General features: G+C 32.5%; 2 protein-coding genes and 1 long non-coding RNA gene across 3 annotated transcripts; 1 reads left to right on the forward strand and 2 right to left on the reverse strand.

Moving 5' to 3' along the window:
* Positions 1-2,549: 2,549 nt before the first annotated feature.
* Positions 2,550-3,938, reverse strand: LOC108213079 (probable xyloglucan endotransglucosylase/hydrolase protein 26). The gene is made up of 4 exons (XM_017384825.2): positions 3,773-3,938; positions 3,552-3,652; positions 3,267-3,460; positions 2,550-3,126 (listed from the first exon to the last, which is right to left on the reverse strand). Exons 1-4 carry the CDS (start codon positions 3,936-3,938, stop codon positions 2,718-2,720), a joined length of 870 nt encoding a protein of 289 aa, XP_017240314.1. The 3' UTR covers positions 2,550-2,717.
* Positions 3,939-4,065: 127 nt separating this feature from the next.
* LOC108213083 (uncharacterized) lies at positions 4,066-6,098 on the forward strand. Its single transcript, XR_001805161.2, has 2 exons — positions 4,066-5,400; positions 5,637-6,098. It is a non-coding gene; the product is annotated as an uncharacterized LOC108213083 (long non-coding RNA).
* Positions 6,099-10,036: 3,938 nt separating this feature from the next.
* On the reverse strand, positions 10,037-11,877 carry LOC108213065 (protein SPEAR1). The gene is made up of 5 exons (XM_017384805.2): positions 11,394-11,877; positions 11,183-11,287; positions 10,687-10,757; positions 10,506-10,590; positions 10,037-10,364 (listed from the first exon to the last, which is right to left on the reverse strand). Exons 1-5 carry the CDS (start codon positions 11,607-11,609, stop codon positions 10,248-10,250), a joined length of 594 nt encoding a protein of 197 aa, XP_017240294.1. The 5' UTR covers positions 11,610-11,877; the 3' UTR covers positions 10,037-10,247.
* Between the last annotated feature and the right edge of the window lie 2,094 nt (positions 11,878-13,971).

Genomic DNA, 13,971 nt, shown 5'->3' on the forward strand with positions numbered 1-13,971 from the left:
GTTCTTTTATAAAGCTAAGAAGGATGACAATGACCAATGAATTGAATTGTTATCAATTAAATATTATTATTATTATTATTATTTCATTAAATTTTTTATAAATTATTGGATATAGATAATATATACACAAAAAGATAATAGTAGGCCAGTTAGTTGGGATGTTCTGAATTCGTACGTAAGGGTAAACCTCTTCCCTTGTTCGTTAGGGTAAGCGATTTTTTCTCACACGAATTGAAGATTGTCAATGTAATACCTGAAATTTGGATAAGAGTTCAGATAGAGGGGAGTTCTTTATATTTTAATTTTTTTCCTAGATAATTGTGCTGTTTAATCACTAAATATAAAGGTGGCACATAAATTTATCATGTTTACGAAAAATAGAAATATTTGTTTGTGCTTACACTTAATTTCAAAGGTATTACTGGTTTTTCTTGATCATCCGAGGTATATTAATTTTGAGAATTAAGTCGTAACCATGATTGCATGATTAGACAGGTACAACATTAATGGCATGACAATTTTCTATTCATAATTGACATGTAGATATGTTTGATTTAATATGAATAGTCTTAGAAAATTTTTATAGTGTTAACCTATTATTGTTTAGTGACGATATTCATTTGGTTATGAGATGTTAGAGCCAACAAAATTAAGTACAAAGGGATATGATAGTATGTTCGATTGTTCGTGAGACATCTATTACGATGATAGAAGAATTCTCTTCTAAATAGATTTAATGATGTAAATTAAACTATTTCAATTATTGTAATTTTTTGGTAGATTTTATTACATTTAGTGTTTTAAATTTACTATCATTATTAGGAAATTTGGGAAAACCTTATTTAAAAATATCATAATATCATATTATAATTTCTTATAAGTAGTGGGTGCAAAATAAATATTACTTATTGGTTAGTAGCCGAAAACATTGAAGTAAATATTATTTTGTGTATCAAAACAAATATTCTTATTGTTATAACCAATTGTCTTATTGTTATATCACCAAACATATGTGCTGAAACTTGCCTTCACTCTTAGAGATATGTGTTATACATGTCGAATATGTTGCTTCAATCTGTTTGACTATGTTTTCTTAATTGCTATAGCGTCACTTTCTTATAAGTACCCTAGTCTGTAGTTTGCGAATGACAATAGTGTTTTGCTTACCCTCTTAGATGTTTTCACATTTCCAGCTTTATACTAATTTGATTTTGGTTAGCACGAATTTTTCATGTACTTTGTTAGCTTTTCCACGATTGATTACATAAAGAGGTTAGAATTTTTCTCTGCTTTTATGACTTGTGGTTTCGAAATCATTAGGAACAGTCCAGGCTTTAAATCATTAATAACATTTAAATCTTAGTTATGTTACTAGAGTGATTTGGAGTTGCTTGCTTGTCGTGCGAGTTTATTGCGTTGAATTGCGTAACACGTAAATAACCTCATGCAAATTAATTCCTAAACAAAGTGTATTGCTTGCTTGTTGTGTTTAAGATGAATTGAGCAGTCTTACCGATTTCAAGATAGGTAGTGTTGGACATTAATAACTCTATAGGGTGCTTATATCTGGGAATGTGGTTTATGCATGTGTTTATTGTATTGATGAACAAGGACGTACCACGCTTAATTACCGTGGTACGTTCCAAGTCCAGAATGGACCGCGGTAAATAAGCGTTGTCCGTCTACAGAAGAATTTTTTAATCTCAGCCGTCCGCGCTCATCATCCAACGGCTTAGAAACTGTTTTGTGTGTAATTCGTCCCTGGCAAACAGTTGCCAGGGTGGACCCTATAGACAAACTCTTAAAATTTGAGGTAACTATACCATGATGAAACCAAGCTGCCCTAAACAACTATACAAATGAATAGGATTGCATTTGAATAGCACAATTGAAAAATTGACAAACAGGTTAAAGTCCAGGGCTCTCATTGTAGGTGCCCAAAAGCATCTCAGGGTGGCCTATCTGACAATCACTATCTATAAATGCTTTAGTTTCATCATACTGAAATGCCCAAGAGCATCTTAAGAGTACTTTTGCATGTTGTCCTGTTAAGTGATTATTATGAACTGTATATTCACCTCTAGACCGCATTCATACGCTAACAGAGAAGAAGACTTGACATAACTAACTGATTAAAGTTTTATTAATTGACTATTGTTTTATTAATTTGGCATAAATGACTGTAAAAGTTATTATGTTATTACTTTTAATAGGTCATTTATCAGGAAATATCTGAAATGTTACAGTGCAGTCTTAACTATAGGATTGTCTAGTTTAGGAAGATATATGTATTCTTGTAATTTATTACTTAGCATCCAAGGAGTAGGATGCCTATACCCGTGTTAACATTTTTTGTTCATGGATTTAGATATGATGACTTGTGAGGTGAAAACTTAAAAGTTTTATGCTTTAAATGTAGTGAATTTTTATTAATATCTTATAGGTTCGCTATCTTTGCTTTCACATATATATATATATATATATCGATGTTTCATGTCACACTGTTGGGTTTTGTTTTTGCCCGAGTGATATTCTTGGAGAAATTTAAATAAAAAAGGGAAAGAAGGAAGATAGGTGTATTCCCATGGAGGTCAAAACAAATTGGGAAAGAACGGAAGAAATTTAATTGAATTGATTTAAAGACTGTATATAATAAATTGAAGACACTCAGGTGAAAAATTGGAATTGTGGGTGGCTGCTGCAATTGATGATCTCCATCAGTACTGTGCCTTGCTACATTCAGGAGGCATCTGTCCATTGAATCGCTTTGCATCTTTACAGTAATCATAGATCATGTAATTATCTCTCGCCCACTTCATCTGACCCTGTTTACCAGCAGTCAACTGCTTGTGAATAGGGGAGGTCCACCAGTTGGCAGGGGAGGGAAAGGCGCATTGCGCAGTGCTAAATGATCCATCCCACTTGCAAGCTCTAGCTCTGAAGTGACGGAATCTGGCTATGAAAGGTGCACTAGTCCAATCAATCTTCACAAGGCCGCCTCGAGTTGCCCAGTTGTCAGCGTTCCACAGACTGGAGTAAACCCTCATCCCTTGTTGGTTTGGGTAAGCAATTCCTTCATTGTTGTAGTTTCTAAATACGCGAATTGGCACATTATCGATGTACCACCTGCAAGATAAGAGTTTAGATGTGTAAGTGGAAATTTCTTTGTATTATTTACTTTTCCTAGATACTTTAGGTGTTTACTACACTGAACATAAAAATTGCACATGATAAAACAGGAGCTTAGCTATATGATGTTATCTTACACTATTGCACTTGGGTTCCAATGTATAGTGTAGTTGTGATAATCGGCTGTTGGGTCGAACCACAAGTAGAACTGCTGCTCTTTGTTTCCAACTCCTTGAGTGTATATGTTAGTGTGGACAACATAAGGCTGTCCTGATGAGTTCCCTAAGAACTCAAAGTCAATCTCATCATGCTTGTCGCCGGGAGAGGACAGCTACAGTGGTGAGCACGAGTAAGGTCAGAAATGTTTTGTCTTGTGTTATTTCATTTAAAAATTAAAACACAGTATGAACTTCTGCACTTACATAGTAAGCTGTGACAGTTCCAGCTGAATTCCCTGGCACCAACTTGATCAGCATCTCGATGCTTCCAAATAGGAATGATCTCTTTGTCTGAATGCCAGAACCTGCACACAGAGAAAATATTTAGGTAAGATGTATAGAAAAACTTCAAGGAAGTGGATGCAAGTACTGAAAAGGCAACATCAAGAAGCAGAGTCTTGTTCATTCTATATACAACGCCATACCTGATGTCGTATCCAGCACGAGCTGAAGATCTTCGCCATTCATAGTAGAATGCTGAGCACCCCAGTTGAAATACACACTTTTTGGGAATGTTGCATGTACTACACCGGACTGAAATGCAGCGGCTGAGATGAAAAGAGCAACAATCAAAGTCCAAAAAGTTTCCATTTCCTGTTTTGCTGATTAACAACCAACCTATCTTCTTTTCCAATCTCTGCAGGTGACTTTGCAAGTGGAATGCATTCTTCCCAGTCACTAAAGCCTTTATATAGCCGCAGTATACCCTGGTGAGATGAACTGTGTTACATTTTTCAATTTTTGTTCAATACTCTGACTAGTCTTGTTTTGACATTCGAACTTGATATATTATTGTCCAGTTGAAACTTGCCTTGCCAGAATTTTTAGTTAGTTAGCCTCCTCTACTTTTAGACAGCAAGTCCATCGTAGAATAATTTAGTAGTAGAGTGCATCAATCTAAATACACTTTATAATATGTAAAGCTCAGATTATTCGTTTACTTGGTCTTTCATCTGTCAATTTTTTCCTCTTGGCAACTAAGAAAACAGTACAATAGCTATAGTTGCCCTCCCTCACAGAATAATCACATTCTACTTTCTCGATTTTAAATTTCAAGATTTCCGAAATTTAGGCTGTGTTCACTTGGATGGAATGGAATATAGGGAATGTGGAATGAAATTTGTATTCTAAATTGGATGTGATCGAAGGAAATGTCTATAGTTTTTATTTCTTAATTCCATTCCAACTATTTGAACTACAAATTTAACTCATATATTTTTGGAAAGAATGCTCAGTGCGCTTATTCATCATGTTTTCCTATAATTTTCATCATAACAAATTTATACCAATTTATGTTTAGTCACTATTATGTCATACTTTCTTCTTTCTCCATATTTTCTTTTTTTTACAATTTTTCATTACATTCTCCTCTATTCCATTCCATCCAATTGAAAGCAACCTTAAAATTGTATTCGGATTTGAACTCCGGTACGGTGTTGCCTTAAAAATCGCATATACTCATACATTACACTACACATGCATAGCTGCTTGCTTGGTAATCCATTTAAAAGATAAATTTGTGCTAGAAAAACATTGGCACAACAGTTATTTTTTGTGCTATAAAAACATTGGTGCAACAGTGATTTATAGTGCATTTTTCACAACTAATTAACCAGGATGTAGTAATATAGGAAGAGGTATGCATTATAATTAAAAAGCAATACATATTAAGACCTGATTGCATCCTAGCTGGGACGCGTTTGCAGCAAGGGAAATAACGTGCCAAGGACTAGTAATAACTCAACAAACGCCAGGTCCTCTGGCTATTACAATCTACCAAACTCAACTTACAATGGCACACGTCTAACACAAACGTGCATACAGCATTCCCTTTAGATGCCACTGCATATATACATGCTTCTATTTATGTATGGATCGCAGCTTTTGCAACTGTCTATCTCTCAAGTCACTCGAAATAAACCAGGCTCAAGATTGTGAGAAAGTGTGTTCGTAAAAATATGTGAAATCGAATGATTTCCAAGGGTTTGCTGGGTCAAAAGATGGCATTCTCGGAGGGAGGCTTGTAACTCCTCAATGCAGTGATGTTGGGAAGGTAAAATATCTCTGGTTTGTATGGATCATAGGACAATCCTTGTTAGGCAAGTTTTACGTAATTATATGTGCAGATCTTTATAAAAATAGGATATTCAAGAACTAAATTTATAGGGTGTTAGATTTAATATGTGCTCATGAGCAGACACTAAAAAATCCTATTAATATTGCGTAATTATGATAATATAAATAATAAATAAAATATATTCTGTTTAATTTCCTGTTTTGTTAATCCAGATCCACATCGAGTAAAAACAGAGGATCAATCCAAGACGCGTATATATTGAGAAGTATGTATAAAAATAATAAATTTTCAGTACCCATCTCGCAGACATGCATGAGTTGCCAAAGGCGGACCTACGTTTACAGGAATGGGGCATGTCCCCCAATCAATTCTGAGCCCAAGTCTGTTTGATGAAATTCAGTACTAGTGTCCTGTAGTCTAGCATAATGGGATGGTATTTGTAGAAAAAAACAAGTTCCAATTCATTAAAAATGCAATTCTAACAGCTTAGTTTAGGTTCAAGAGCTGTTAGGTTCAAATATTACGTGTATACGATATATTTGGACAGATTTTGGTCATATAAAAAGAGTTGTTGTGCTCCCAGTTAATTTCGATTCTGGGTCCGTAACTGTTTGCGTATGTTTTTTTGGAAGAATTGTGATGTTTGTTGCCATTAAGTATCATCTGATTGTGAAGGGGTTGTTTTCTGTTGTTTTTATCTTGGAAGATTTATCATTGACGTAGCAACGCAGTAAATGGGGCAATAATTTCTTTGAGAACAGTCTATTTTCTCGATATTCAGCAGCTCAACTGTTTAATTTGTTAAAGCGACTTTGTAGCTAAATTGCTTTTTTTTTTTTCTTTGTTTTTATATTATTATTTATGATTATTATTATTGTCTAGCCTTCGTCTTTATTTTGCATATAGTTTTTTTATGCGTTCTTGAATTTGTGATATAACATGAAATATAATTACCTATTGTTACTATTATCTCCATCATAATCATCCTCTTATATTAGAGGAGAAGACGATATCGGTGATATACGAAGTGCTTGAATCTTATTTTCTAGTTTTAAAAAAAATTATGAGTAAAAAGTATGAGCATTTCGAACACCACTGGCCAAAATAGTTGATTAAGACGATAGAAAATAATAATATATTTTGAACCTTAACACTGTGCTTCGATGGTAGTGCTTATATTGATCGACTATATTTCAAAAAAAAAACAGTATGTTATTATATATATATATAATATATTATATTGATTATATGTATTGATATTATAAAACCACATTAATTATATATTTATATATTATTAAAAATCTATTTGTTAACATATAATCTCATTAAATGATTATTTATATATTTTCTAGTATATTATAATAAAAATTATAATCAAATACCATAATTTTAATAAATTTCGGGTTAAAATGGATTATTTTCGGATTAATCGAGTACTAAATAGGTCGGGTTCGGGTTGAAATATTCAACCCATTTTAGGTTTGGGGTGACCCAAAAACTAGCTCGGGTAAGACCCGACCTGAAGCCGTCCCATTACCTGAAATTGTCATCTCTACCAAATAAAAAAAAGAACCGAATAAAAACCGCATCGATATGTAAACTTGTTAAAATCCCCAAGATCCGAGAATTATAGAACTATTCACGATTTAAAAATCAAATTGCATCATATAAAATTGAAATAGCTCATTTTATAAATCGAACCGTATTAATAATATTTGATTCTATTCGATTTTCAATACTAGAAACTGCAATTTTATGATTCTGGTTGTGATTTCAGATGCAAACCGCACCAGATACATCCTAGCGAGGACGGTAGTTTACCTTACTATTCGTCTAATTATATTATTACATCAAAATTATTATATCTTCATTTCTACGTGCTGATATTTCCCTAAGAGACGGTAATTAAATATGAATTTTATACATACTTTAGACGAGACATCTGTATGTTTTTGAGCTTTGCTGTACTAGGAAATCAAAATCGTTTAAATTAAATATCAATTTTCAGAAACCTCGTAATCTAAACACACATAAAACATATTTTATATGTGAATGACATGCTAAGAGACAGGGAGTGGTAACTTACATATTCCCATTGAATAAAACGCAGGTGTGAACTTCAATTCGTCAGACTGCAAGAGTGTATTTACACTTCAGAGACCGGTTTTGTCACTTTAGCCTCGGACCTTCAATAAATAAAGATCCAGATTCTCATCTCTTAAATAAACAAAATATTCTTATTATCTATTTTAGTTCACACCACAAAATAGAAAGAGAGAAATAAATATTATTAAAATACTTATTTAATATTAATATCACCATAATAAATCTAAATCATTGAAATTCTAGTGTCGTATTATATTTCAAATTCCATTAATTTAATTAAATTGAACATGCATGTTATGTATTATGGTAAGACGATTTAAATAAAAGTTAAGAGAAAGGCTACTTCGATATGCATGAATACGAAAAAGGCCTAATATCTAATCTATACTAGACAACTAAAATCTAAACATTAAATTTTTTGAATAATCTGCTGCTCGGTTGGTATTTGGGTGATTTACGTGTATTTTTGTTTTAAAACATAAATGAGTTTTATTTCATTATAATTAAAATACATTTAAATATTTTGTGTATCATTTAGTTTTGTACATATTTCTTTTTCTTTATATTCACTTGGATCTTTTATTTTTATAAAGAAAAATGATGATTTAAAAACATAATATACAAATAAATGTGTTTTATATTTTCCAAAAACATGAAATAGTCACTAATTATGATACACGAGATTACTTAATATTAAAATTGTGAAATGTACCTGATCAATCAAAGAAATATATAAGATTATTCGGGCCCGAGAGAGTCATCTTTAGCTAGTATCCAAATAAGAGATACACTTGCATAAAAAAGTGTCTAGAAAATCTGAATTGGGAGATGAATCAAAAGATCCAACACGAGCTTCCTGCTTCATCGATATTCGGTTCCATGTATGTCAATCTGATCGTATCTGCATGTCAGAATCATTCAGTGAGTAATGCCAATTATACGAATTCAGAATTTCCGTTTGGATATCATATCTACAAATTTTATTATAATAACTAGAATCTCCACCTACTAAAGTTCGCATCATATATAAGTAAATAACGACAGAAAAAGAAAAAAAATTATGACATACAAATTGTTATAGCTTGAGTTCAGAGAGCTCAGTGTTTAATATCATCATGCCATGCAAGAGACGAAAAGTTACTCTTACTCGAAAATCCGTTTTTTTCCGAGAATCCGAGCTTAAATATTAAAGTTTTAAAATAAATTAAATTAATAGTAGCAGGTATGAGTCTAATTGAAAAATAAAATATGGCATCGCATTTGCCATTTGTCATTCAAGTGTGATAAAAAGGACGTTTTTCCGCGATGCTACGCAAGACTCGCTCCTCAATGCTGACCAGCATAAATAAAACAAATAATAAATAAAACCTTACTCCGCGCATGCGCGATAAGTCAAATACATAAACTACACTCACTCTCGAATCGATTTCACATGTAAAATATATCCAAAAATGATATTTGGAAGACTGAGATATATTTTATGTAACAGTGGAAAGATTGTATTAACATGGCAGTTCTGGGGAAGAGGGATTATAGAGAGAAAAGAGAGCGAGATCACGTTTATAATAAACAAAGAATCTTCGACAAGATTGATGATATATATCGGGTTGATTATCAGCAAAAACGGCGAGCTAGCACTCCGAAATGTAGAACTTTGTGCCGATCTATGTTCTAGAACATATGTCAATACATGATATACCTTCTTTGCCCTCTCCTGGGAAGAGCCGCAACACGTCCACGAGCCAAACTTTGAGTTCGGATACCATGTTGAGAACCAATTGATCCAAAATTTTAACGTGTTAGAGGAAAGTTCCAAATAGATCTTATGCTATATTTCAACAAGAATGTTGGTGGTGATCCATCCTAGTAATTAGAGTGAATTTAAGACTATTGAAGTGAATTTAGGAGTCGGAAAAACCCCTATTTCTTGTAGTGTTGTCGTATAGAGTAGGAGTAAAATTGGCTTTCATTTTGCTCATTCGGCGAGTTGTATTTTCTGAAATATGATTTTGTTTTCTAAAAATTTACACTGTGAAATGGTTTTAGTTACCTAGCTAGGGCTGCAATTTAGTAACAGATGAGAGTAAGCTTGATTTACTTGGTGCAAGCAGTGTTTTCAAATGCTGAGCACAACAATTTCATGGCAGAATGTCAGAATAGATTGGAATTCAATAAAAAACTTTCAACATGTATCAATTTTACTTTATTTTGTAATCTGCATATATACTTGATCAAAACTACTTATAGATGAAAAACTTACATAAAACTGACTAGAAGATGACATTCTCACAAAATTACGATGGAATGGATAGTATTTAACTCTTTTTTTTTGGACAAATTTGGATTATAGCCTTACAAGTGAGAATCTGTTCTAATAAATTCTCGAAGTGAGTCAGAATCGAACCCAGAACCTGGGACGACAGAGGATAAACTCTTAACTACTTGAGCTATCCAATTAACTTTTTACTTGTTAGAAACTACATAAAAGCGAAAAAAATTAGACTAATTTATCAAAAGAAGTTGTTGGCATTCCCTAAATTACGACAAAATGTACAGCATATCACAAGAAAATCTGCTTTAATGTATGCAGAAAATCAAATTCTATGAAGAGGTTCCAAATTTATGAAACTTATACCAATTTATCCCATAAAGCTAAACTTTAAAGTTTTGAAGTGAACAAATCATACATTTGATCACAAAAAATAAGATAATCAAGACTAGAGGGACAGCCTAAGCTCCAAATCTATCTCTTGGCTGCCACTTGATCCAGAGTTCTGACTGCCTGAACCCGCTGAATCACTACTACGAACTTTCATCTTGTTCTCCCTGAATTCCTGCAAGAAGAATTTGGCAATTGTTTAAAAAGAAGTTACGACACAAACTAGCTTCAGTTGACAAATTAAGGATTAGAAATCTTGTACATGCAATTTACATGAAATGTGGAAGAATTTGATTACTGATTAATGGATAGTTACCTCGGATTCTAGGTTTAGAAGGTGTCTGGTTATGGATGGCTGTTGATAATGCTGAGCATCGTAGACAGTATTTGCGCCATTCCATCTGTTATACATAGATGTATTAACATAAAATTAGGACAATGGAAATTGTGGAGGATCATAAAGGAAAACAAGTTAATCATAAATTTATATGATGTACCTTGCAATATTAGTAGCAGTCTGCGAATCACCATATCTGATATTTGCTCTTTCCATATCGCCCAAACCAATCTGCACAAGAAATACGAAATGATTAGAATTGAGAACATAGAACAAAACTCAGACATTATAGAGTAATTCAACATCATGATAATTAGTAGATAGAGCTTAGCATATGATATGATATGATGATTAGCCAAATAGAGAAAGAAACGAGAATTTGATGTTTCCTTTCAAATACATAACTTTCTTGTCTGGAAGACAATATCTAGGCTGTTAATTTCTAGCTACATGAATCCAGTATAGATCACAGATAAGATGAACTTGAAGAAATTTGCTCTATTCAAAATGGATAAAGATCATTTTGTCTAGAATTTTAATCTATTTTGCCAATTTGAAAGAATTAGTTGAATAGAATTAGGTGTTACAGTCATTTGATCATTTCACACGCAATACACCAAAGAACTCTCATGTGGAGTGTTTTTAGGTTAACATACCATCATATTCTGAGCACCATGAAACCCATAAGACGTAGAAGAGGGAGTTGGATACGAAAACGACGACGACGATGATTGATAAGCTGTGTGCAGTCTCACATCCTCCTGCAATTCACACAAACAAAAAAAACATCAATAATTAGTATACACATCAACAAAAAAAATCAAAAAAACTGAAACAATCAGCACACACACTAAAAGAAAATCAAACCTGAATAGGGTAATTAGTAACAGGAAAGGGTGTCTGAATAGAATTGGGATGAACAAAAGCACCACGACCCATTTGACTATGGAGCCTAATTTTCTCCAGCTGAGCAACTCCCAAGCCTCTCTGCGGCTGCTTCGGCTTATCGGAACCGTTCTTCTTCCCTTTCCTCGACGATGACCCTCCTGATCTCTCAGCCTCGCCGCAATAATTGCTCCCCATCCTCTCCAAATACAGTTTCTCAACTCGAACCAGAGAAATTCTGAAAGAAAGCAAAAAATAAAATTTTAAGGAGATCTGATGAACAAGGCCCTCCTTATAAAGCTGTCAACGCTTTGTATCCCTAGCAAGCAGCTGTGAATATATTTAGTGCATCGCTGGATCAGATTTCATGTAGATTCATATCATATATATTTTCCTATTTATACACCTAGATTTTATGCTATTCTTTTCAAGCTTATCTTCCCCATTATTTATTTCCTTTTGTGATGGACTTTCGAGACTCAAACATGAAAGTGATTGTCTTTGATCGTAACTGATATTTTAATATTTACATTATAATATTCGCAATAATCCCCACATTTATTGCCCGATTCTCTCCTCCAGCGCGTACCTAAATATTTCCTTTTTTTTTTAATTCTGTATCTGTACTGCATTTAGCACACGGATTAGCCAGGGATTTAGATGCCTAATCTCACGCGCTCGTGTGGATTACCAAAATATTAAATATCAATATTTTATTGGGTAGCTGACAGTACCTTAAAGCACCTTGATTATAAAATTGCTTAGCCAACTTATATGGAAGTTAAAACTTATTAAGAATCGTATAATGTTGGACCAAGCATTATATTTAATTTATAGATTCTAGAAATCTTATAGCAATTTTATAGGGATTGTCTTACGAGGAATTGATTAATCGTCCGATTGTGATAAAATCAAATATTAAGATTTTTAATATTTACAGCTAAGATTTTACATTTAAAGAATATATACTGGCGTAAATACGGAGAAATTTATAGAATCCACCGCATTTAACCGCTCGGTTATTTTGGGTAGTTTTGTGGTCAAGGTTTGGTAAGATATCATCCAGCCATTATCTAGCTAATTCGTAATGTGGATGAGTATATATTATAGGTTTTATATATGTGAAGATTCTATTTGATTAAAATATACATATCTTTGTTTGTTAATATATAGATTTTCAGTGTTGTGATTTTAGAGGATTTGAGCCTAGCAAGTAAGGAAAAATAAATATGCGTATCAATGTTGGATCATTGCTGTTAAATTGGAGATTTTATTTATATATCATATAATTTTATCAAGATGAGTATTAATAAAAAAATATTGTTGATTAATCAGAGTTAATAATACTTGATTTAGTTAAATTGACTAAGTCGGCTATGAGTTGACATTTTGAAAAGATCATGCATATTATTTATCAGTGCCACATAATTTGATAAATGGACATGAACCTAAAATCTGATGAATCACTATACATATATTTGAAGTAAGTTTAATAACTTAAATATGATTATATTTATTATATTTAATTGACGTTTGATATTTTAATTAATTCTCAATCATTCGATTAATTTCTAAATGATGTCTATGGCACTTAAGTCATGAGATACTGAAAATTTGAAATGAAAATTTTATTAAAGTCTGAAGGGTTTTGCTGATTGTTTCTCGATTGTGTTCATAAATTTGGTGTACCATTTTTACTACTTGTATTTTAATATAATCTTTCAAAGTACCACTTCTATTTTAAAATATATAATATAATCTTTCAAATTACTACTTGTATTTTAATTGATATTATATAGTACATATATTATCATATACATAGTTGCTTCTTATATGTATGATGGATATGATTAAACAAATGTGGGTTGCCATGCACCAAATCTAATTGAGCTGTTTCATGCATGATTTGTGGGTAATTTTAAATGAGTTGGATGTGGTGGAAAGTGAAGATCAATCTCATTTCTTATACAACCATGTGAACTTTACAACCATCGGAACAAAGCCCATCAGTTCAGTTCAACCAATTAAAGCAGAGTGATCTGTAGTAAGTATATACTATATAGATCGGTCGGAGATTATAAGTGACTAATCTGATTTTTGTAGTTCCTTCATCCTTGCTAATTTGTCCGCCCTTGCAACAATATTCTAATTTCTAGCTGCGGCAAAAGAGATTATATGTTTTACAAATTGACATATACATATGGGGGCTTGAACCCACCCCTGAATTCATAACAACTTCAATTTTTTTGTATTTTATAAATGAGCTCATCGCAATTATTTTGAGCCTGTTTACAATTATTTTGAACTCAGTTCATTTGTATTGCAAGTTCAGCTCATTGACTAAAGAATTTACTATAATATATATGCTCTCTCGCTACCGTTGGTGAAGTGAATAAATTAAAAAAAAAATTATGTTTTGTTGCTCGTCGGTGAAGTGAATGAATTAATAAAAATTGTGTTTTTTTTGCTCGTGCTCGATTAAAGTAGTTCAATGCTTCACTGCTTACCTCCCCTTTCGTAAGATTCAACTTGTAATAATTTTTTTTTTTAATATTAATGA

Source organism: Daucus carota, chromosome 3 (genome assembly GCF_001625215.2).
Source record: "Daucus carota subsp. sativus chromosome 3, DH1 v3.0, whole genome shotgun sequence".
Classification (NCBI taxonomy): Eukaryota; Viridiplantae; Streptophyta; class Magnoliopsida; order Apiales; family Apiaceae; genus Daucus; species Daucus carota.

What these genes read in the sequence shown, in the direction of transcription:
- LOC108213079 (XM_017384825.2), bottom strand. Translation starts at nt 3,938, where the DNA reads ATGGAAACTTTTTGGACTTTGATTGTTGCTCTTTTCATCTCAGCCGCT. An exon ending in CGTGCTGGATACGACATCAG is followed by an intron (nt 3,653 to 3,772) that starts GTATGGCGTTGT and finishes CTCTGTGTGCAG; the next exon opens with GTTCTGGCATTCAGACAAAG. An exon ending in GAACTGTCACAGCTTACTAT is followed by an intron (nt 3,461 to 3,551) that starts GTAAGTGCAGAA and finishes TCACCACTGTAG; the next exon opens with CTGTCCTCTCCCGGCGACAA.
- LOC108213065 (XM_017384805.2), bottom strand. Translation starts at nt 11,609, where the DNA reads ATGGGGAGCAATTATTGCGGCGAGGCTGAGAGATCAGGAGGGTCATCG. An exon ending in ATGGTGCTCAGAATATGATG is followed by an intron (nt 10,758 to 11,182) that starts GTATGTTAACCT and finishes TTTCTTGTGCAG; the next exon opens with ATTGGTTTGGGCGATATGGA. An exon ending in TTCTAAACCTAGAATCCGAG is followed by an intron (nt 10,365 to 10,505) that starts GTAACTATCCAT and finishes TTCTTCTTGCAG; the next exon opens with GAATTCAGGGAGAACAAGAT.